This window comes from Macaca thibetana, chromosome 10, assembly GCF_024542745.1.
Source record: "Macaca thibetana thibetana isolate TM-01 chromosome 10, ASM2454274v1, whole genome shotgun sequence".
Lineage (NCBI taxonomy): Eukaryota > Metazoa > Chordata > Mammalia > Primates > Cercopithecidae > Macaca > Macaca thibetana.
The window spans coordinates 66,565,959-66,586,640 of NC_065587.1; the positions used below are offsets into that span (position 1 = coordinate 66,565,959).

General features: G+C 51.2%; 1 protein-coding gene across 1 annotated transcript in view; it reads left to right on the plus strand.

Annotated features, from left to right (window-relative positions):
* Nucleotides 1-19,845, plus strand: part of SNTA1 (syntrophin alpha 1) — a 34,949-nt gene extending 15,104 nt beyond the window's left edge. The window contains exons 3-8 of the mRNA XM_050807143.1: nt 9,607-9,811; nt 15,027-15,234; nt 15,382-15,512; nt 17,477-17,673; nt 18,918-19,105; nt 19,207-19,845. Of these exons, the coding sequence (XP_050663100.1) occupies nt 9,607-9,811; nt 15,027-15,234; nt 15,382-15,512; nt 17,477-17,673; nt 18,918-19,105; nt 19,207-19,299 (1,022 nt within the window). The 3' untranslated portion in view covers nt 19,300-19,845. The remainder of the gene's footprint in view (nt 1-9,606; nt 9,812-15,026; nt 15,235-15,381; nt 15,513-17,476; nt 17,674-18,917; nt 19,106-19,206) is intronic.
* The last annotated feature ends 837 nt before the right edge of the window (nt 19,846-20,682 follow it).

The following is a 20,682-nucleotide window of genomic DNA, read 5'->3' on the forward strand; positions in this document are numbered from 1 at the left end:
GCAGTGGCACAATCATTGCTCACTGCAGCCTCGACCTCCTAGATTCAAGTGATCCTCCCATCTCAGCCTCCTGAGTAGCTGGGACTACAGGTGCATACCACCACATCCAGCTAAATTTTTGTGCTTTTTGTGGAGATGGGATTTCACCATGTTGCCCAGGCTGGTCTTAAACTACTGAGCTCAGTTGCTCTGCCACCATCGGTCTCCCAAAGTGCTGGGATTACACGTGTGAGCCATTGTGCCCGGCCCCTCATTCTTGTTAATGGTCATGTAATATCCTATTACTGGGCTGGAGGACTACACATCTGTAGTCCTATTTACTCCTGAGGCTGAGGTTGGAGGATTGTTTGAGGCCAGGAATTCGAGAGTGGAGTGCACTATGATGCACCTGTGAACAGCTGCTGCACTCCAGCTTGGACAATATAGCAAGATCTCATGTCTACAAATTAAAAAAAAAAAAAAATCCTGCCGGGCACGGTGGCTAACGTCTGTAATCCCAGCACTTTGGGAGGCCAAGGTGGGCAGATCACGAGGCCAGGAGATCGAGACCATCCTGGCTAACACGGTGAAACCCCATCTCTACTAAAAATACAAAAAATTAGCCAGGCTTGGTGGCGGGCGCCTGTGGTCCCAGCTACTCGGGAGGCTGAGGCAGGAGAATGGCATGAACCCGGGAGGCGGAGCTTGCAGTGAGCCGAGATCACACCACTGCACTCCAGCCTGGGTGACAGCGAGACTCCATCTCAAAAAAAAAAAAAAAAAAAAAAAAAAAAAAATCCCATGGATTTGTTCATTAATGTAACACATATTTACTGAGCCCTTGCTCTGTGCCAGGACTGAATGCAGGCACCAGGGATATAGCCATGAACAAGACTGAGTAGTGTCTGCCAGTCGGGGAGTTCATATCTTGTTTTTAGCAGCCCCTACTCACGAATATTCAAGTTGTCCCTAGCCTCTTGCAGGATAGACAATAGTGCTATGAGCCTTCTGTGCACCTGTGAGCACTTATCTGAAGGGTGGTTCCTGGAAGGGTTGCTGTTAGGTCAAAAGGGTCACATGCTTTTGGGATCTTGTATAGGTCGTAACCCCTGTAGTACTCAAGGGTGTGGTAAATTAAGATTTTATCCCCCAAAGTGTGGCAACCCCTGGGCTCTGCTGGTCATCCCTGTTATAGGGCCTGCCAGAGTCTAGGAACTATTTATAGTTCAGCCTTGCTAGACCAGCAAGACCTTAAAGGTCATCCCTTCCAGGGCCTGCTGGAATCCCAAGTCCTCTTGACACCATCCCGGGTGGATGGGTGGGCAGCTGGAACTTGAATCCTCAAGTTCAAGTTGAGGGCTGACATGTCAGTGCCCATTATATAGGCAAAGAAACTGAGGCTCAGAGAGACCTTGCCTCATGCAAGTGATAGTACGGGGCCTGGATTCAGATCCTCGTCTGTCTGTCACCACATTACATGCCTAGCCCCTTATACTGTCACACTAGCAACAGCGGCAGAAATCATAACCACACTGCTGTTTCCGGACAGTCCTGTTCTATGCCAGGCAGGAGAAGGTGCTTTACAGGTATTGAATCTTTCACTTATTTATTTTTAAATTGGCTTTTTTTTTTGAGACAGGGTTTCTCTCTGTCATCCAGGCTAGAGTGCAGTGGCACGATCACAGCTCACTTTAGCCTCAACCTCCTGGGCTCAAGTGATCGTCCCACCTCAGCCTCCTGAGTAGCCGGGATTACAGGTGTGCACCACCACACCTGGCTAATTTTGTGTATTTTTGGTAGAGACGGTGTTTTGCCATGTTGGCCAGGCTGCTCTTGAACTTCTGGGCTCAAGCGATCCTCCTGCCTTGGATTCCCAAAGTGCTCACAGGTGTGAGCCACTGAGCCCAGACGAATCTTTTTGTTTTTGTTTTTGTTTGTTTGTTTGAGATGTCTGTCACCCAGGCTGGAGTGCAGTGTCGCAATCCTGGCTCACTGCAAACTCTGCCTCCCGGGTTCGAGTGATTCTCCTGCCTCAGCATCCCAAGTAGTTGGGATTACAGGTGTCTGCCACCATGCCTAATTTTTGAATTTTTAGGAGAGACGAGGTTTCATCGTGTTGGCCAGGCTGGTCTTGAACTCCTGGCCTCAAGAGATCCACCTGCCTCGGCCTCCCAAAGTGCTGGGATTACAGGCGTGAGCCACTGCGCCCAGCCTCCAGCTGGATCTTTTTTTTTTTTTTTTTTTTTTTTTTTTGAGACGGAGTCTTGCTCTGTCACCCAGGCTGGAGTGCAGTGGTGCGATCTTGGCTCACTGCGACCTCTGCCTACTGAGTTCAAGCAATTCTCCTGCCTCAGCCTCCCAAGTAGCTGGGATTATAGGCATGTGCCACCACACCTGGCTAATTGTTTTTGTTTTTTTTTTTTTTTTTTTTTTTTTTTTTGAGACGGAGTCTCGCTCTGTCACCCAGGCTGGAGTGCAGTGGCCGGATCTCGGCTCACTGCAAGCTCCGCCTCCCGGGTTCACGCCATTCTCCTGCCTCAGCCTCCCGAGTAGCTGGGACTATAGGCGCCTGCCACCTCGCCCGGCTAGTTTTTTGTATTTTTTAGTAGAGACGGGGTTTCACCGTGTTAGCCAGGATGGTCTCGATCTCCTGACCTCGTGATCCGCCCGTCTCGGCCTCCCAAAGTGCTGGGATTACAGGCGTGAGCCACCGCGCCCGGTCTGTTTTTGTATTTTTCGTAGAGATGGGGTTTTGCCATGTTGGCCAGGCTGGTCTCAAACTCCTGACCTCAGGTGATCTGCTTGCTTTGGCCTCCCGAAGTGTTGGGAATATAGGCATGAGCCACTGCACCTGGCCGTCAGGTACTATTCTTGATGGTGAGGATACCCTAGTGAAATGGAAAACAGGGCAGCCCCTGCTATCAGGGAACTGACATTCTGGTTAGGGGAGAAAGGCCATGGGCTAGTAAACAATGGCTCTGTCATCTAATTTCAAGCAGGGGTAAGTAAATGACCACACACTGAACAGACAAGGAACAGCTTGAGCTTGGAGGACAGGCTTCCCTTCAGCCAGGACATTGAGTCACAGACATTTATTAAGCACTGGGATAAGTACTGGAGATCCTGTTGCCCAAACACATGTGTTCCCTTCTCTCAGCAACGCATATGTGACCCCCAGTCCACTTACACTGGGCTGGGTGAGTGATCCTGCCCTGTTTCTCTTCCGTGTGTTTCCAGTGGAATCTATTCCTGGCTCTTTGGGGCCAGGGCCAGATCCTGGCTTCCCTCCTTGGCAGACCTGGAGGTCCCTGGAAATTGGGGCCTCTGTTTGTAGGTGCCTCAGCTTCCCTGAGGAGGAAGGGCCCATGTGTCACTGCTTATTGGGTTCCCAGGCCAGAGGCTTGGCTGGGGAGGACGGGGGCACTGGCTAGGCCTATCTTTGGAGTCTCAAGAATGCTGGCCACAGGGCTGTGGTTGTGCCCTCAGCTCTCTAGGCCACAGGCTTTGGCAGCCCCACCCTGCCTTGTCAGGTGACTCAGGCAGAAATCAGAGAGGGGAGGAGGCCTCAGAGTTGGGCTATTTATGGCCACACTCTGGGGCCCCCAGGACCCCACCCCCACTCTGGGACAGGCCACTTGTTTTGTGAAATGCAAGCCCTGATTCTGGCATCAGCTGGTATGCTGTCCATTTATAGCATGTTCCTGTGGGAAAGGAGGGGGACCCAGGTCTGGGATGGCTGGGTGAGCAGGGGATCTGGCAGTTTCTCTGGCTTCAAAGTTGACAAATGTTCATTTGCTGAGCATGTAGTGTATGAGATCTCTGCTGGATTCTGGGGACACAGAGAAGAGTCAGACCAGGTCCCTGCCCTCAAAGTGCTCTCAGTCTAGTTGGGGACACAGACCCCACATAGACAATCACAGGGGAGTGAAGCGTAGGGGACTGCAGAGGTGATGGGTATGATGAATCCAGACTGGGCATCTGGGAAGGCTTCCTAGAGGAGGTGACCTGTGAGCTGGGCCTGGATCTCCTGGGCTATGGCACCTCTTACCTCCTGCTAAATTAGCCTGTCCTGCCCTGGCATTCATTTTTTTCATTCACAGAACACTGACTCTGGGTTCGTTTGTTTGAAAGAGGGTCTTGCTTTGTCATGCAGGCTGGAGTGCAGTGGTGTGATCAAGGCTGACTACAGCTTCAACCTGGGCTCAAGCAAGCCTCCCACCTCAGCCTCCTACCTCACCCTCCCAAGTACCTAGGACTGCAGATGCACACCACCATGCCCAGCGAGTTTTTTGTATTTTTGGTAGAGACGGGGTTTTGCCATGTTGCCCAGGCTGCTCTCAAACTCCTAGGCTCAAGTGATCTGCCTGCCTCGGCCTCCGCAAGTGCTGGGATTACAGGCGTAAGCTACTACCTGGCCAACTCTGAGTTTGAAGAGCAAGCCCAGTTTCTTTCTTTCTTTTTTTTTGAGATGGAGTCTTGCTCTGTCGCCTAGGCTGGAGTGCAATGGCACGATCTCGGCTCACTGCAACCTCCACCTCCTGGGCTCAAGCGATTCTCCTGCCTCAGCCACCTGAGTAGCTGGGACTATAGGCGCATGCCACCATGCCCGGCTAATTTTTGTATTTTTAGTAGAGACGAGGTTTCACCACTTTGGCCAAGATGGTCTCAATCTGCTGACCTCGTGATCCACCCGCCTCGGCCTCCCAAGTGCTGGGATTACAGGTGTGAGGCACCGCGCCCGGCCATTTCTTTTAGGAGTTCCCAGTTTTGTGGAGGAGACAACCCCAACACACAGAATCAGAGACCTAGGAAGTGTGGGCAAGGAAGGCTGATAAGTGAGAAACACCCATTTCTTTTTTTTTTTTTTTTTTTTTTTTTGAGACGGAGTCTCACGCTGTTGCCCAGGCTGGAGTGCAGTGGCGCGATCTCGGCTCACTGCAAGCTCCGCCTCCTGGGTTCCCGCCATTCTCCTGCCTCAGCCTCCTGAGTAGCTGGGACTACAGGCGCCCGCCACGGCGCCCGGCTAATTTTTTGTATTTTTTAGTAGAGACGGGGTTTCACTGTGGTCTCGATCTCCTGACCTTGTGATCCGCCCGCCTCGGCCTCCCAAAGTGCTGGGATTACAGGCTTGAGCCACCGCGCCCGGCCTAACACCCATTTCTTGAGTCCTTAATACTCACCACATGCCTTACAACATTTTATTTAATCCTGACATCTCTCTGAGGTAGACTTTTTTTTTTTTTTTTGAAACAGGGTCTCACTCTATTGCCCAGGCTGGAGTGCAGTGGCGTAATCTTGGCTTACTGTAACCTCTGCCTCCTGGGCTCAAGCAATCCTCCCACCTCAGCTTCCTGAGTAGCTGAGACTACAGGCGCACACTACCATGCCTGGCTAATTTTTTGTATTTTTGGTAGAGACAAGGTTTTGCTATGTTGCCTAGGCTGGTCTTGAACTCCTGGGCTCGAGCAGTCTGCCTGCCTCGGGCTCCCAAAGTGCTGGGATTACAGGCGTGGGCCACCATGTCTGGCTGTAGTTATTCATCTTTTATTTTTATTACTTTTTATTTTTATTATTATTATTTTTTTGAGATGGAGTTTCGCTCTTGTTGCCCAGGCTGGAGTGCAATGGCGCAATCTCGGTTCACTGCAGCCTCTGCCTCCTGGGTTTAAGCAATTCTCTTGCCTCAGCCTCCTGAGTAGCTGGGATTACAGGTGCGTGCCACCACGGCCCGGCTAATTTTTGTGTTTTTAGTAGAGACGGGGTTTCGCCATGTTGGCCAGGCTGGTCTTGAACTCCCAGCCTCAGGTGATCTGCCCGCCTCGGCCTCCCAAAGTGCTGGGATTACAGGCGTAAGCCACTGTGCCCAGCCCTATTCATCTTTTATTGACTAGCACATTGAGGCCCAGAGAGGTGAATGACCTTGTCCATGGTTACACAGCTAGACAGTGCTGGAGCTGGAATTCAAATCCAAGAGCATCTGACTCCAGAGGGAACTGCATTTTCTTTCTTTTCTTTTCTCTCTCTCTCTCTTTTTTTTTTTTTTTTTGAGACAGGATATCACTCTGTTACCCAGACTGGAGTGCAGTGGCATAATCATGGCTTGTTGCAACCTCTGCCTCCTGGGCTCAAGGGATCCTCCTGCCACAGCCTCTTGAGTAGCTGGGATCACAGGTGTGTGTCACCACACCTGGCTAATTTTTTTTTTAAATTGTACTTACTTCCTTTTTTTTTTTTTTTTTTTTGAGATGGGGTCTCTCTCTGTCCCTCAGGCTGGAGTGCAGTGGCGCGATCTTGGCTCACTGGAACCTCCGCCTCCTGTGTTCAAGCAATTCTCCGGCCTCAGCTTCCCAAGTAGCTGGGATTACAGGTGCCCACCACCATGCCCAGCTAATTTTTTTCTGTATTTTTAATAAGGACGGGGTTTCCGCATGTTGGCCAGGTTCATCTCAAACTCCTGAACTCAAGCAATCCACCCACTGTGGCCTCCCAAAGTGCTGGGATTATAGACGTGAGACACCGCGCAAGGCCGGGAACTGCATTCAATAGTGTGGAAGTTTGGAAGCTCATACAGCCTCTGAGTAGTTAGTATGATTGGACTAGAGGGTGAGATGAGGGATATGGCAAGAAGTGAAGCCAGGGAGGAGGACAGGACCTATGGGCAGGGCCTACATCCTAGATGGTGTTGAAGTTAGGCAAAGGGTGCACGGGAGCCAGAGCAGGGCTTTGAGCAGGGGAGGGATGTGGCCGCTTGTAGCAAGGAGATGTAGCAGTTGCATCACTGGGGGCTGTATTTGTCAGGATGCTTTTGACTGCAAGTAACAGGAACCCAATTCAATGAGGTTTAAACATCGAAGAAAATGTGTTATCTTCCAGAACATCTTGAGGCAGCATGGCTCCAGGGAAGATTAATTTAGGGGCTCATGGTATCATCGAAAACTCAGGTCTCTCCATCTTTCTGCTTCACCATCTTCAATGTGTGGACCCCAACCTTTATGGTCAAAAAGTAGGCCGGGCACAGTGGCTCACGCCTGTAATCCCAGCACTTTTGGAGGCCGAGGCCGGCAGAGCACCTGAGGTCAGGAGTTCAAGACCAGTCTGGCCAATATGGCGAAACCCCATCTCTACTAAAAATACAAAAATTAGCTGGGTGTGGTGGTACGCACCTATAATCCCAGCTACTTGGGAGGTTGAGGCAGGAGAATTGCTTGAACCTGGGAGGCAGAGGTTGCAGTGAGCAAATATTGCACCACTGCACTCCAGCCTGGGCGACAGAGCGAGACTCTGTCTCAAAAAAAAAAAAAAAAAAGGAAAAAAAAAGTAGCTGTCGTTGTGCTAGTACCAAGCTCCCTCCTAGCAACTTTGAAAGGTGAAAGGAGGAGAAAAGGAAGGCAGTGTTTTTTTCATCACATCTCATTGGCCAGAACTGTATTGTTTGCCCCTTTCTAAACCAATCCCAAGCAAGAAGGATGAAATGATCATGATTAGATTTGACCAATCAAGGTTCTCCCTTTAAGCTGGGGAGAAGCTGAGCCTCTAGGACTCAGGCTTCTCTTAGCAAAGGAAAAAGAGGGGAGATGGTTTTTGGCTGTCAAGTAGGCTGTGACATGTCCCACTTCCGCTGCCCTTTGAGACACAATCCAATAGTCAGTCGTGGGGTAAGTCGTTGCTGCAGTGATAAGTCATTTGAGTCCTAGTCCCCAAAAGTCAGACCTAGGTTTGCTTCTTCCAAAAAAACCTGGCCCTGCTTTCTTTCAACATTGCTTCTATTCCAACCCTAATAGGGTTTGTAACTCCCTCTCTCTTTTGCCCCCGTTTGCTTTGAATACTATCTGAGCCTCAGAGGCATCTCCTGCGACAGAAATAGCTTCTTATCTGGTTCTTCCAGGGAGGTGGGCCAAGAGTTCCTAACTCCTTCCTGGGCTGTCCACTCACAGGGCATGTTGGCTGGGCTTTGACTGCAGACGTCAGATAGCTAGCAAGTCAGATGGCCCTGGGAGCAGGTGTGGTTGAGAGCAGAGGAAGAGAGGCTGCAGAGGAAGAGAGGCTGCCCAAAGGCTAGCAGGCATCAGGCACCCATAGAGGCTATATCCTTGTTGGGAGAAGAGAGACAAGGTCTTGGGAAAGTCATCTTTTTTTTTTTTTTGAGACAATCTCACTTCATTGTCCAGGCTGGAGTGCAGTGGTGCAATCTTGGTTCATTGCAACCTCTGCTTCCCATGTTCAAGTGATTTTCATGCCTCAGCCTCTCAAGCAGCTGGGATTACAGGCATGCAGCACCCCGCCCAGCTAACGTTTGTATTATTAGTAGAGACAGGGTTGCACCATGTTGGCCAGACTGGTCTCGAACTCCTGACCTCAAGTGATCCACACTGCCTCGGCCTCCCAAAGTGCCGGAATTATAGGTGTGAGCCACCATGCCCAGCCTGGGAAAGTCTTTTTTTTTTTTTTTTTTTTTTTTGAGACAGAGTCTTGCTCTGTTGCCCAGGCTGGAGTACAGTGGAGCGATCTTGGCTCACTGCAACCTCCTCCTCCCAGTTTTTTTTTTTTTTTTTTTTTTTTTTGAGACGGAGTCTCACGCTGTTGCCCAGGCTGGAGTGCAGTGGCGCGATCTCGGCTCACTGCAAGCTCCGCCTCCTGGGTTCACGCCATTCTCCTGCCTCAGCCTCCTGAGTAGCTGGGACTACAGGCGCCCGCCACCGCGCCCGGCTGATTTTTTGTATTTTTAGTAGAGACGGGGTTTCACTGTGGTCTCGATCTCCTGACCTTGTGATCCGCCCACCTCGGCCTCCCAAAGTGCTGGGATTACAGGCTTGAGCCACCGCGCCTGGCCGTCCTCCCAGTTTCAAGTGATTCTCCTGCCTCAGCCTCCCCAGTAGCTGGGATTACAAGTGCGAGCCACCACGCCCGGCTAATTTTTGTATTTTTAGTAGAGACGGGGTTTCACCATGTTGGTCAGGCTGGTCTCGAACTTTTGACCTCAAGTGATCCGCCTGCCTTGGCCTCCAAAAGTGCTGGGATTATAGGCGTGAGCCACCACGCCCAGCCTGGGAAAGTCTTTTAACCACCTTCTTGTATACACTGTCTAGGAGTTCAAGACCAGCAACATGGTGAGACTCCATCTCTACAACAAATTAATAGCTGGGTGTGGTGGTGCATATCTGTAGACCCAGCTACTTAGGGCGCTGAGGTGGGAGGATTGACTGATCTGGGAGACTGAGGCTGTAGTGAGCTGTGATAGCACCACGGCACTCTAGTCTGGGTGACAGAGAGAAACTGTTTCAAAAAGAAAAAAAACAAAGTCACATGGCCACACCTCACTGCAAAGGAGGCTGGGAAATAGAGTCTTTCTTCCAGTGGCTGTGTGTCTATCAACCACAGGGAAAATGAGAGAAGGGATATAGGCAGGCCCTATCTCTATATAGGGATAGAGAAAAGGGATACGGTATTTTCTGCTCCACTGCCCCATCAGAGACTTTAACCTAGAAGAATTTGTTAATATCACTATTGGACTCTTGCTTACTAAAGGTCTAATAGTGACACTGGACACTCTTAATAAATTAGTGACAATTGTGATATGTGCTGGGAGCCCATGTCACAGTGGTGACTGCTGATGTCTCTCCCAATCAGTCAAGTATATGAAGGACGTCTCACCGTATTTCAAGAACTCTGCTGGTGGGACCTCGGTCGGCTGGGACTCACCTCCCGCCTCACCCCTTCAGCGGCAGCCTTCCTCCCCTGGCCCCACACCCCAGAACCTCAGCGAGGCCAAACACGTGTCCCTGAAGATGGCATATGTCTCGAAGAGGTGCACCCCCACTGACCCGGAGCCCAGGTAAGGCTGGGCTGGGGGGCAACTCAGACAGACAGATGCCCTGGTGTCAGATGGTAGGACCAACGGAAAGACACCTCTGTGTTGTACGAATGACCAGCATGATGCCAGAACATAGTAGGTGCTTAAAAGATAGATTGACTGGAAGCATGAGTGAAGCTATGGAGATGATGGTGTGCTTTGCTTCTCACTTCTTCCTCTGGGCAGCTCACATATGGGGATGAACTTGGTCTGGGGAAGAACCCTGTGTTCCAGTCCTGGTTCTCTTTGAACTAGGCCCTTTTCCTCACTGACCTTTAGATTATCCATTGTGAGATAAGGTTATTAGACTCACCGATCCTCTCGTCTCTTCTTACTCTGCTTGAGCTCTGAGATGTCTGGTTTTATCAGGGCCATGGACGGTTACATCCTTCACATCTGAGCAGCCTTTAACAGTTCATTGATAATATTGATACCACCAAACATTTACTGAGTATATACTGTGTACCCAGCACTGTGCTGAGTGCTTTCCATGTGCAGTATTATTTAGCTCTCACAGAGGCCCAATGGGCAAAGTCCTATTATTTCACCTCCTTTTTATTTTATTTTATTACTATTTTTGAGCCAGAGTTTCGCTCTGTCACCCAGGCTGGAGTGCAGTGGTGCAATGATCTTGGCTCACTGCAATCCTGCCTCCTGGGTTCAAATGATTCTCCTGCCTTAGCCTCCCAAGTAGCTGGGACTACAGGTGCCCGCGACCACACCTGGCTAACTTTTTTTTTTTTTTTTGACAGAGTCTCACTGTGTCGCCCAGGCTGGAGTGCAATGGTGTGATCTTGGCTCACTGCAACCTCCGCCTTCTGGGTTCAAGCAATTCTCCTCCCTCAGCCTCCCAAGTAGCTGGGATTACAGGCGCCCGCCACCATGCCTGGCTAATTTTTTGTATTTTTAGTAGAAACGGGGTTTCTCCATGTTGGTCAGGCTGGTCACGAACTCCTGACCTCAGGTGATCTGCCTGCCTCGGCCTCCCAAAGTGCTGGGATTATAGGCGTGAGCCACTGTGCCCTGCCTAACTTTTGTATTTTTTGTAGAGACGGGGTTTCACCATGTTGGCCAGGCTGGTCTCGCACTCCTGACCTCAGGTGATCTGCCTGCCTCGGCCTCCCAAAGTGCTGGGATTACAGGCATGAGCCATCGTTCCCAGCTCACCTCCATTTTATAGATGAGGACAGAGAGGGGAAGTAACCTGCTTGAGATCACACAACCAGAAAGGGTGGTGCTTGCCTCATTCCTGGTAGTCCTTTCTGCTTTGGAAGTTGCAAGATGCCTGAGTGATGGTGGTGGCTGAATGGCGCATATTTGGTCAAGTGGGATATGCAGTGTTGGAGGTGATGCTTAAGTGGTATATGCATTACAAGCTTGGGCTGTGGGTCCTAGTGACAGCCAGGGTTAAATGCCACGCAAATGCCCAACATTGGCTGGGAGGGCTGGTTAATAATGTCCAGTATCCAAATCTCTTGGTCTCACTTGATGCCACACCTCTTGCCTGCCCCCATGAGGCAAGACCTGGTGATTCACAGGTCACTTGCAGATGCTCTACAGAAGAGCCTTTGTTTTTGTTTTTGTTTCTGAGATGGAGTCTCGCTCTGTTGCCCAGGCTGGAGTGCAGTGGTGAAATCTTGGCTCACTGCGGTCCCCTTCTCCTGGGTTCAAGCGATTCTCCTGCCTCAGACTTCCCAAGTAGCTGGGATTACAGGCACCTGTCAACATGCCCGGCTAATTTTTTTTTGTATTTTAGCAGAGACGGGTTCACCATGTTGCCCAGGCTGGTCTTGAATTCCTGAGCTCAGGCATTCTGCCTGCCTCGGCCCCCCAAAGTGCTAGGATGACAGGCATGTATCCGGCTGTATTTTTTACTAGAGATGGGGTTTCACCACATTGGCTAGGCTGGTCTCAAACTCCTGACCTCAAGATCCATTCACCTTGGGCTCCCAAAGTGCTGGGATTACAGAGGTGAGCCACCATGCCTGGCCCGGAAGGGCCTTTTGTGAGGGTGAAGGTGAGGTAGTATTAGTCCTTTCAGAGACTCATAGAACCTTAGATTCCCAGCCTGATCCCAGACATTACCTGAAACATGTGTGTATATGTTTCTAAGTGTGTGCACATGTAGATGACATGTAAATGCAAGTGTTTGTATGTATATGTGAGAGCATTTGCATGTGAGTATAGATTTGTATGTGTGTGTTTATATTATTTGTATGTGTGTATGCACATATGTGTCTGCATGTGTGTTTGAACATGTACATGCCTGAGTATATATGTAATCTGAATATAACTGGGGTTCCATATGGCCCACTGTCAGTGCAGTATCCCAGTCATAGGGATACAGCCTGGCAACCAAAATATAATGAAAACTACTTCAAACTTTTACTCAATGTTAGGATTGCACTGGGCTGCAAGTGTAGAAACTCCAACAAGAAATTACTTAAATAAAAGGGGTTAATTTTCCCACGTTTAAAAAAAGTCCAGGGGTCAGCTATTCCGGCTGCTGTAGATGCTCCAGGATGCCATCAAGGAACCAGGCTTCTAGCTTCCTGCTCTGCCATTTTAATTATGGGCGGTTTTCTTCTTTGTGGAGGCAGGATGGTGGCTGCATCCCAAGAATTGTGTTCATATTCCAGGCAGAAAGAAGACAAAAGCCAAAGTCTTTTCTCCTGGTATTTTGGCTATCTGTTGCTATATCAGAAACCATTCCTAAAATTTAGTGGTTTAGAAAACAATAATTTATTATTTCTTTTTTTTTTTTTTTTGAGACGGGGGATCTCACTCTGTCACCCAGGCTGGAGTGCAGTGGTGCAAGCTCAGCTCACTGCAACCTCCACCTCCCGGGATCAAGTGATTCTGGTGCCTCAGCCTCCCAAGTAGCTGGGACTACAGGTGCCCGCCATGACGTCTGGCTAATTTTTTTGTGTTTTTAGAAGAGATGGGGTTTTGCCCTGTTGGCTAGGCTGGTTTTGAATTCCTGGCCTCAAGTGATCTGCCCGGCTCAGCCTCCTAAAGTGCTGGGATTATAGGTGTGAACCACCATGCCTGGCCTCAAACCTCTTTAGTTTAGTTTTGTTGTGGTTGTTTTGTTTTTGTTTTTGTTTTTTAGATGGAGTTTCACGCTTGTTGCCCAGGCTGGAGTGCAATGGCACAATCTCAGCTCACTACAACCTCCACCTCCCGGGTTCAAGCGATTCTCCTGACTCAGCCTCCCTAGTACCTGGGATTACAGTCATGCACCACCATGCCCGGCTAATTTTGTGTTTTTAGTAGAGATGGGGTTTCTCCATGTTGGTCAGGCTGGTCCTGAACTCCTGACCTCAGGTTATCTGCCTGCCTTGGCCTCCCAAAGTGCTGGGATTACAGGCGTGAGCCACCGCGCCCGGTCTGTTTTTCTGTGGTTTTTTTTTTTTTTTTTTTTTTTGAGACGGAGTTTCACACTTGTTGCCCAGGCTGGAGTGCAATGGTGCGATCTCGGCTCACCGCAACCTCCACCTCGCAGGTTCAAGCGATTCTCCTGCCTTAGCTTCCCTAGTAGCTGGAATTATAGGCATGTGCCACCACGCCCAGCTAATTTTGTATTTTTAGTAGAGACGGGGTTTCTCCATGTTGGTCAGGCTGGTCTTGAACTCCGACCTCAGGTGATCCACCCGCCTCGGCCTCCCAAAGTGCTGGGATTACAGGCATGAGCCACTGCGCCCGGCCTGTTTTTCTGTTTTTTAAGATGAGATCTTGTGCTGTCATCTAGGCTGGAGTGCAGTGGCACCCTTATAGCTCACTGCAGCCTCAAACTCCTGGGCTCAAGTGATTCTCCTGCCTCAGCCTCTAAGTAGCTGGGACTACAGGCACATGTCACCATGCTTGGCTAACTAAAAAAAAAAATTTTTTTTTGGGCCGGGCGCAGTGGTTCATGCCTGTAATCCCAGCACTTTGGGAAGCCGGGGCGGGCGGATCATGAGGTTAGGAGATCGAGACCATCCTGGCTAACACGGTGAAACCCCGTCTCTACTAAAAATGCCAAAAATTAGTCAGGCATGCTGGCAGGTGCCTGTAGTTCCAGCTACTCAGGAGGCTGAGGCAGGAGAATGGCATGAACCTGGGAGGCGGAGCTGGCAGTGAGCAGAGATTGTGCCACGGCACTCCAGCCTGGATGACAGGGCGTGACTCCATCTCAAAGAAAAAAAAAATTTTTTTTTTTTTCTTTTTTAGAGATGAGTGTCTCACTTTGTTGCTCAGGGTGGTCTCGAACTCCTGGGCTCAAGCCATCCTCCTGGCTTAGTCTCCCGGAGTTCTGGGATTACAGGCATGAGCCACCATGCCCAGCCTAGTTTTTTTTTTTTTTTTCCTGCTCTTATTAGTGAATTAGTTCGGTTCTGTGCAACAAGGAGAACCTGGGAGCTGGCCCAGAAGAGGATGTTCCTTAGAAACCAGGAGAAAGGGGCAAGATTAGGAATGGTCACACAGCAATAATTTAGGCCCCATCACACCATCGTGCATGTTTGAGTGTGTGTGTGTATTTGTGTGTATATGCATATGTGTAGGCCAGGCACGGTGGCTCATGTCTGTAATCCCAGCACTTTGCAGGGCAAGGCAGGTTAATCATTTGAGGTCAGGAGTTCGAGACCAGCCTGGCTAAGATGGTGAAACCCCATCTCTACTAAAAATAAAAAAAATAAGGCCGGGCACGGTGGCTCATGCCTATAATCCCAGCACTTTGGGAGGCTGAGGCGGGTAGATCACGAGGTCAGGAGATCAAGACCATCCTGGCCAATATGGTGAAACCCCATCTCTATTAAAAATACAAAAATGATCTGGGTGTGGTGGCGTGCACCTGTAATCCCAGCTTCTTGGGAGGCTGAGGCAGGAGAATCGCTTGAACCTGGGAGGCGGAGATTGCAGTGAGCCGAGATTGGGGCATTGCAGTGCAGCCTGGGTGACAGAGCGAGGCTCTGTTTCAAAAACAAAATCCCCACAAAATACATGAATATGTGTGTGTGTCTCACACTCTCTTGTCCCTATGCCCCATGAGGCCACAGCAACTGCGGCTGGAGCCCAGCAGTGAGGGTCGCTCCTGATTCTCAGGGACATCCCCCTGGTTTCTTCTGGTTTGGTGGTGGGTGGGGTTTCTTGGGCCAGGGTTGGGCAGCTGCAGCCTAGTGGTCAGGTCCTTGCCTCCACCCATTTGTGCCTGCAGGTATCTGGAGATCTGCTCGGCAGAAGGCCAAGACACCCTCTTCCTGAGGGCCAAGGATGAGGCCAGCGCGAGGTCGTGGGCGAGTGCCATCCAAGCCCAGGTCAACACTCTGATGCTGCGGGTCAAGGATGAGCTGCAGGCACTGCTGGCAGCCACCAGCACAGCTGCCAGCCAGGACATCAAGCAGATTGGCTGGCTGACTGAGCAGGTGCCTGCTGGGCCTGGGACCTATCCCTCCCTCTCTTCTGCTCCTTTGGAGCTGGCCCTGTTCCCAGTGCCCCGGCTACCTTGCCCCACCCTGGCCCTCTGCCCTCTCTTCCCCCACCCATCCTTACTGCTGTTTTGTCCCCTGCAGCTGCCCAGTGGGGGCACGGCCCCCACCCTGGCCCTGCTGACTGAAAAGGAACTGCTCCTCTACTCTTCTCTCCCTGAGACCCGCGAGGCCCTGAGCCGGCCAGTCCGTACTGCCCCACTCATCGCCACCAGGTACCCATGGGCAGGGGCAGTATGTCTCCCCCAGAACTTGCCGGGAGATGCTCCAGCAGGGCCCCAGAAGCTGGAAACTCCAGCCCTGTCCACCCTCAGCTATTCCCCAGGTGACCTGAAGCAAGTCTCTGCCCTGTCTGGGCCTCAGTTTCCTTATCTGTAAAATGGGTGCTTGGAACAAAAGGACATAAGGTCCCCGCTAGCCACTCATTCATTGACACTTATGCCTTATGCTGCATGGGTCAGAGGGCACAGAGCTGACCCCAACAGTCGCTGCCTCCAGAGAGAACCTTGTCTGATTGGGGAGACAGACCCAGGAACAGCCATTACAGTGCAGAGTTTGTAGGAGCCACTTAACTCTGTAGGGGTAGTTGAGGAACGCTTCAGGGAGGAGGTGACATCTGAGCTGGACTTTGATGGATGAGTAGAAGTTTTCTGTTTAAGAAAGGGTGAAAGAGCATCCCATGCAGAGAGAACATCATGGTCAAAGGTACAGAGGCATGAAGGGCTATAGCGTGTTCATGGGGCTATGAGTTTGTGATAACCAGAATTCATGCAGGAAATGGAGAGAAGGGAGTTGGCAGGGCCTGATCTTGCAGAGCTTCTTTTGCCTGATTAAGGAATGTTAGCTTTATCTTAAGAGTTTGGCAGTGTTGAAGGGTTTAAGCTGGGGAGCGAGGTGCTCTGGTTGCTTTAAGAGAATCCCTGTGGCTGCCACGTGGAAAATGCAGCGGAGAGTACAGGATGGAAGTGGGGAAGCGCTGCAGTCGTGCAGGAGAGATGATGGTGGCTGGGGGAGGTGGAAGTGGGCGGCAGGAGCAGATGGAGAAGAAAGGCAGCATTGGCATTGGAAACCACATGGGTGTAAAATTAACAGGGCTCCGTGCTTGCCAGATGGGGCGGGTGAAGGAGGGGTCTGGAATGAACAGGAGGTTTGGAGCTGGTGTCTGGGTGAGCGTGGGACTGGGGGTGGGGGTGGAAAGGGAGGAGGCTGGAGCAAGATGCTGAGTCAAGTCCAGAGTGTGTGTGGGATGGAGAGGGAGCTTGGATAGGAAGCTTGGGGACTCAGGGGTCTGCAGCTCAGGGCTGGAAAGTGGAAGGCTGGCGTCAGCAGAAGTCTGGGGGGGAAGTGAGCTATAGGAGAAAGAGTGGGTGAAAGGAGGAACAAAGAGGGATATGGGGCAGAACTCTTAGGTCTGCCCCAGAGAGGGGCAGTTGGCTTACCAAGGCCACACAGCAAGTGACAGTCAAGCTGCAGGGGTCTGAAGTCCTTGTCACCCATGTCTCCTTACCTCAGGCTGGCTCTGGCCCATGTGTCAGGAGCCTGCTGGCTACTAGGGATAATTAGGTCCTGGATTGTCTACCTAATCAAGTGATTCAAGTCAGGCAACAAATATTTATTGAGCACCTACTGTGGTCAGGCATAGTTTTACTTATTGGGAATACAGTGGTGAACGCAAGATCAACATTTCTAACCTAGCTGACATCCTAGTGAAAAAGACAGTGAAAAACCAACAAAAACAAATAATAAAAAGTGTAATTTCTGGTACCATGATGAAAAAGTAAGGCTAGTGAGTGACAAGGGTGCTATTTTGGACTGGCAGGCCAGGGAAAGCTTCTCAGAGGAGGTGACATTTAAACTAACATCTGAAGGAAGTGAGGGAGTGAGCCATGGAGATAATCAGGGAAGCGTGTATAGGCAGAGGGAAGAGCATACGCAGAGGTGCTGAGGCAGGCGTGTGCTAGGTGTGTGTGAGGACACCAGTGTAGCCGGAGCCAAGGGAGCGACAGGGAGGGTGGCAGGAGATGTCTCCTGCTGAGTCAATCAGTGCCCCCTGGCAAGTCCTGTCCTGTTAGGTGGTAAAGGATTTACAGGGTTTTTCCCAGGTCATTGGCCCCTTTGCCCAGAACTATTTGCCCCCTGCCCGAGGCCTCATGCTCAGCCCTCTGCCCCTCACCCCCAGACTGGTGCACTCAGGCCCCTCCAAGGGCTCAGTGCCCTACGATGCAGAGCTCTCTTTTGCCCTGCGCACGGGCACGCGTCACGGTGTGGACACTCACCTGTTCAGCGTGGAGTCACCGCAGGAGCTGGCTGCCTGGACCCGCCAGCTGGTGGATGGCTGTCACCGGGCCGCCGAGGGTGTGCAGGAGGTGTCTACAGGTGTGCTGGGAGGATCTGGGAGTGTCCCTCTGGTAATGAGCCTCTTATCCCCAGGGGCATTCAAGCTTCCTTCTTTAGGGCACTTCAGGAGGGGACAGAAAATGGGGTTTGGAGGTTAAGGTGGGTGGATCACCTGAGGTCAGAAGTTTGAGACCAGCCTGGCCAACATGGCAAAACCCCATCTCTACTAATAATACAAAAATTGGCTGGGTGTGGTGCCTCATGCCTGTAATCCCAACATTTTGCGAGGCTGAGGCAGGTGGATCACTTGAGGTCAGCAGTTGAAGACCAGCCTGGCCAAAATGGTGAAACCCTGTCTCTACTAAAAATACAAAAATTAGCCAGGTGTGGTGGCGGGTGCCCGTAGTCCCAGCTACTCAGGAGGCTGAGGCAGAAGAATTGCTTGAATCTGGGAGGCGGAGGTTGTAGTGGTCCCAGATTGCACCACTGCACTCCAGCCTGGGCAACAGAGCAAGACTCTGTCTCAAAAAAAAAAATAATAATAATAATACAAAAATTAGCTGGGCATGGTAGTAGGTGCCTGTAGTCCCAGCTATGCAGGAAGCTGAGGAACAAGAATCGCTTGAACCCGGGAGGTGGAGGTTGTGGTGAGCTGAGATTGTGCCCGCTGCACTCCAGCCTGGGTAACAGAGTGAGACTGTTTCTCCAAAAAAAAAAAAAAAGGAAGTTGGGTTTGGGCCCTCTGTTTTGGATGTGCAGGTGCCCTGGCAGGCAGAGACTCTTCTCCCTGGGGTTTTCTTGCTCCAGCTTTGTCAATCTGCTGGTGAGGATGTGAGAGATGGCACTTGGGGTAGGGTTGCCAGAGGAAATACAGGACACCCAGCCTTATTTGAATTTCAGGTTAACAATGAATACTTTTTTCATAGAAGTATGCCCAAATTAGTCATTGTTTATCTGAAATTTAAATTTAGCTGGGCAACTCTGCAGGTCTCCAAGGGCGGTGCTTGGTCGATCTGATGATGCCTTTATCAGGAGTGAGCCTCCAGTCCATGGCAGATTTTAAGCTCCCCCTTTCTACTTGTGGACTGGAAGTGGGTGTAGGTCCTCTGAGGGTGGGGGTGATGACTCTCTGCAGGGTGGGTGTACAGGTGCCACGACAAACAGTGAGCCTCCCGTCCCTGGAGGCATTCAGGCCCCACTTTGTAAGCTGCGGTGGGGGTTGGAGGTTGGGGTGTAGTGTCTGAGGTGCCAGCTGTGCCTGTACCTATGTGCCCTCCCTGCAGCCTGCACATGGAACGGGCGTCCCTGCAGCCTGTCTGTGCATATCGACAAGGGCTTCACACTGTGGGCGGCTGAGCCAGGTGCAGCCCGAGCTGTGCTCCTGCGACAGCCCTTCGAGAAGCTGCAGATGTCTTCAGATGATGGTGCCAGTCTCCTTTTCCTGGACTTTGGAGGTGCTGAAGGCGAGATCGTGAGTGAGGGGCTGCCTTTGCACCCTGGGGAGGAGGGGGTATGCACTCTTGGAGGCCAGGCTGGCCAGGGCCCTGACTCTTCTCTCCATCCACCCTGCAGCAGCTGGACCTGCACTCGTGTCCCAAAACCATAGTCTTCATCATCCACTCCTTCCTCTCGGCCAAAGTCACCCGCCTTGGGCTATTGGCCTAGAAGTCACCGGATGCGCTAGCCCTGAAGAGGGGTGTCCATGACATGGCCTGAGCTGGGCCTCCACCGACTGCCTGCTCACCCCTGGGCTGAGGGAAGGGAGAGGAGAGGAACAAGGGCCTCTGAGACCCCACCCCTGAGGGAGACTGGATTGGTCTTGGGGCCTGGGGCCCAGGACCCAGACCCAGGACAGAGTGGACTCTGCCTGTGATGGGGTGGCTCTCCTGCTGCCCCCCACCACCAGTGCCTTTTGCGGAGAGATATTTTGTGTACACAGAAGCCATTCCGAGTCTGGGACCTGCCCCTGTGCGGATCCTGACCCCAGCCAACAGCTGAGCTGCCAGGCCTCCTCGAGGCCCCTAAGCCACCCCTAGAGGTCCCATCTGAAGCTGGAGTCCCCTGGGGTCAGCGGCAAGAGAAACAAGAGGAGACTTTGTTTGTTTTTCCCCTCAGCCCTGCCACCTTGGGGAGTCTGGTTTTTCTCTTCATCCTCTCTCTCCTCCTTACTCTTGGATAAATAAACAGCCTGTGAGACACAGGCAGCCCGGCCCAGTGTCTGTGGTCTGTGCCTTGGCCTTTGGGTCCTGGGGTGGCCCCTGCAGTCCCAAGATGGACCAGACCAAGGACTGGGGCACCTTTCCCTGGAGAAGAACAGACTTTTACCACATGGGCCAAAGAGAGTGTATTGGTTATCTATTGTTGTGTGACAAATTACCCCACATTTTTACAGCTTAAAATGACAAATATTCATTATCTCTTAGGTTCTGTGGGTCAGGGATTTGAGAGGGGCTAAGCTGGGCTGTTCTTGTCTCAGGGTCGCTCATGAGGTTGCAGTCAAATTGTCAGCTAGGGCTGCAGTCATCTGAAGGCTTGACTGGGGCTGGAGGATCCATTCCAATACTGCTCATGCACATGGCTGTGGGTAGGAGGTCTCCGTTCCTCACCATGTAGGGCTAACCCTAGAGCTGCTGCTTGAGTTTTCTCATGATATGGCAGTTGGCTTTCCCCACAATGAGACAGAAGAGAGAGCAAAGAGGAAGCCACAAACAGTGCCTCTTACGACCCAGTCTTGGAAGCCATACACTGTTGCTTCTGCTTTGTTCTATTTGTTAGAAGTGAGTCACTAAGTTCAGTCCACACTCAAGGGGAGGGGAATTAGGCTCCACTTCTTGAAGAAAGGAATGCCAAATAATTTGTGGATCCATTTTAAAGCCATCTTAGAGAGCTTCAGGACCCTTTCCTGCAGAAGGGAGGTGGAGTGGAATGTGTTTGGTGCTTCGGAAACTGCGATGTGCTGACTGGATGTGAGTGGGTGGTGGTTATGACTCCCTACTAAAATCACGACGACAACAGCAATGATGAATTTTTTTTTTTTTTTTGAGATGG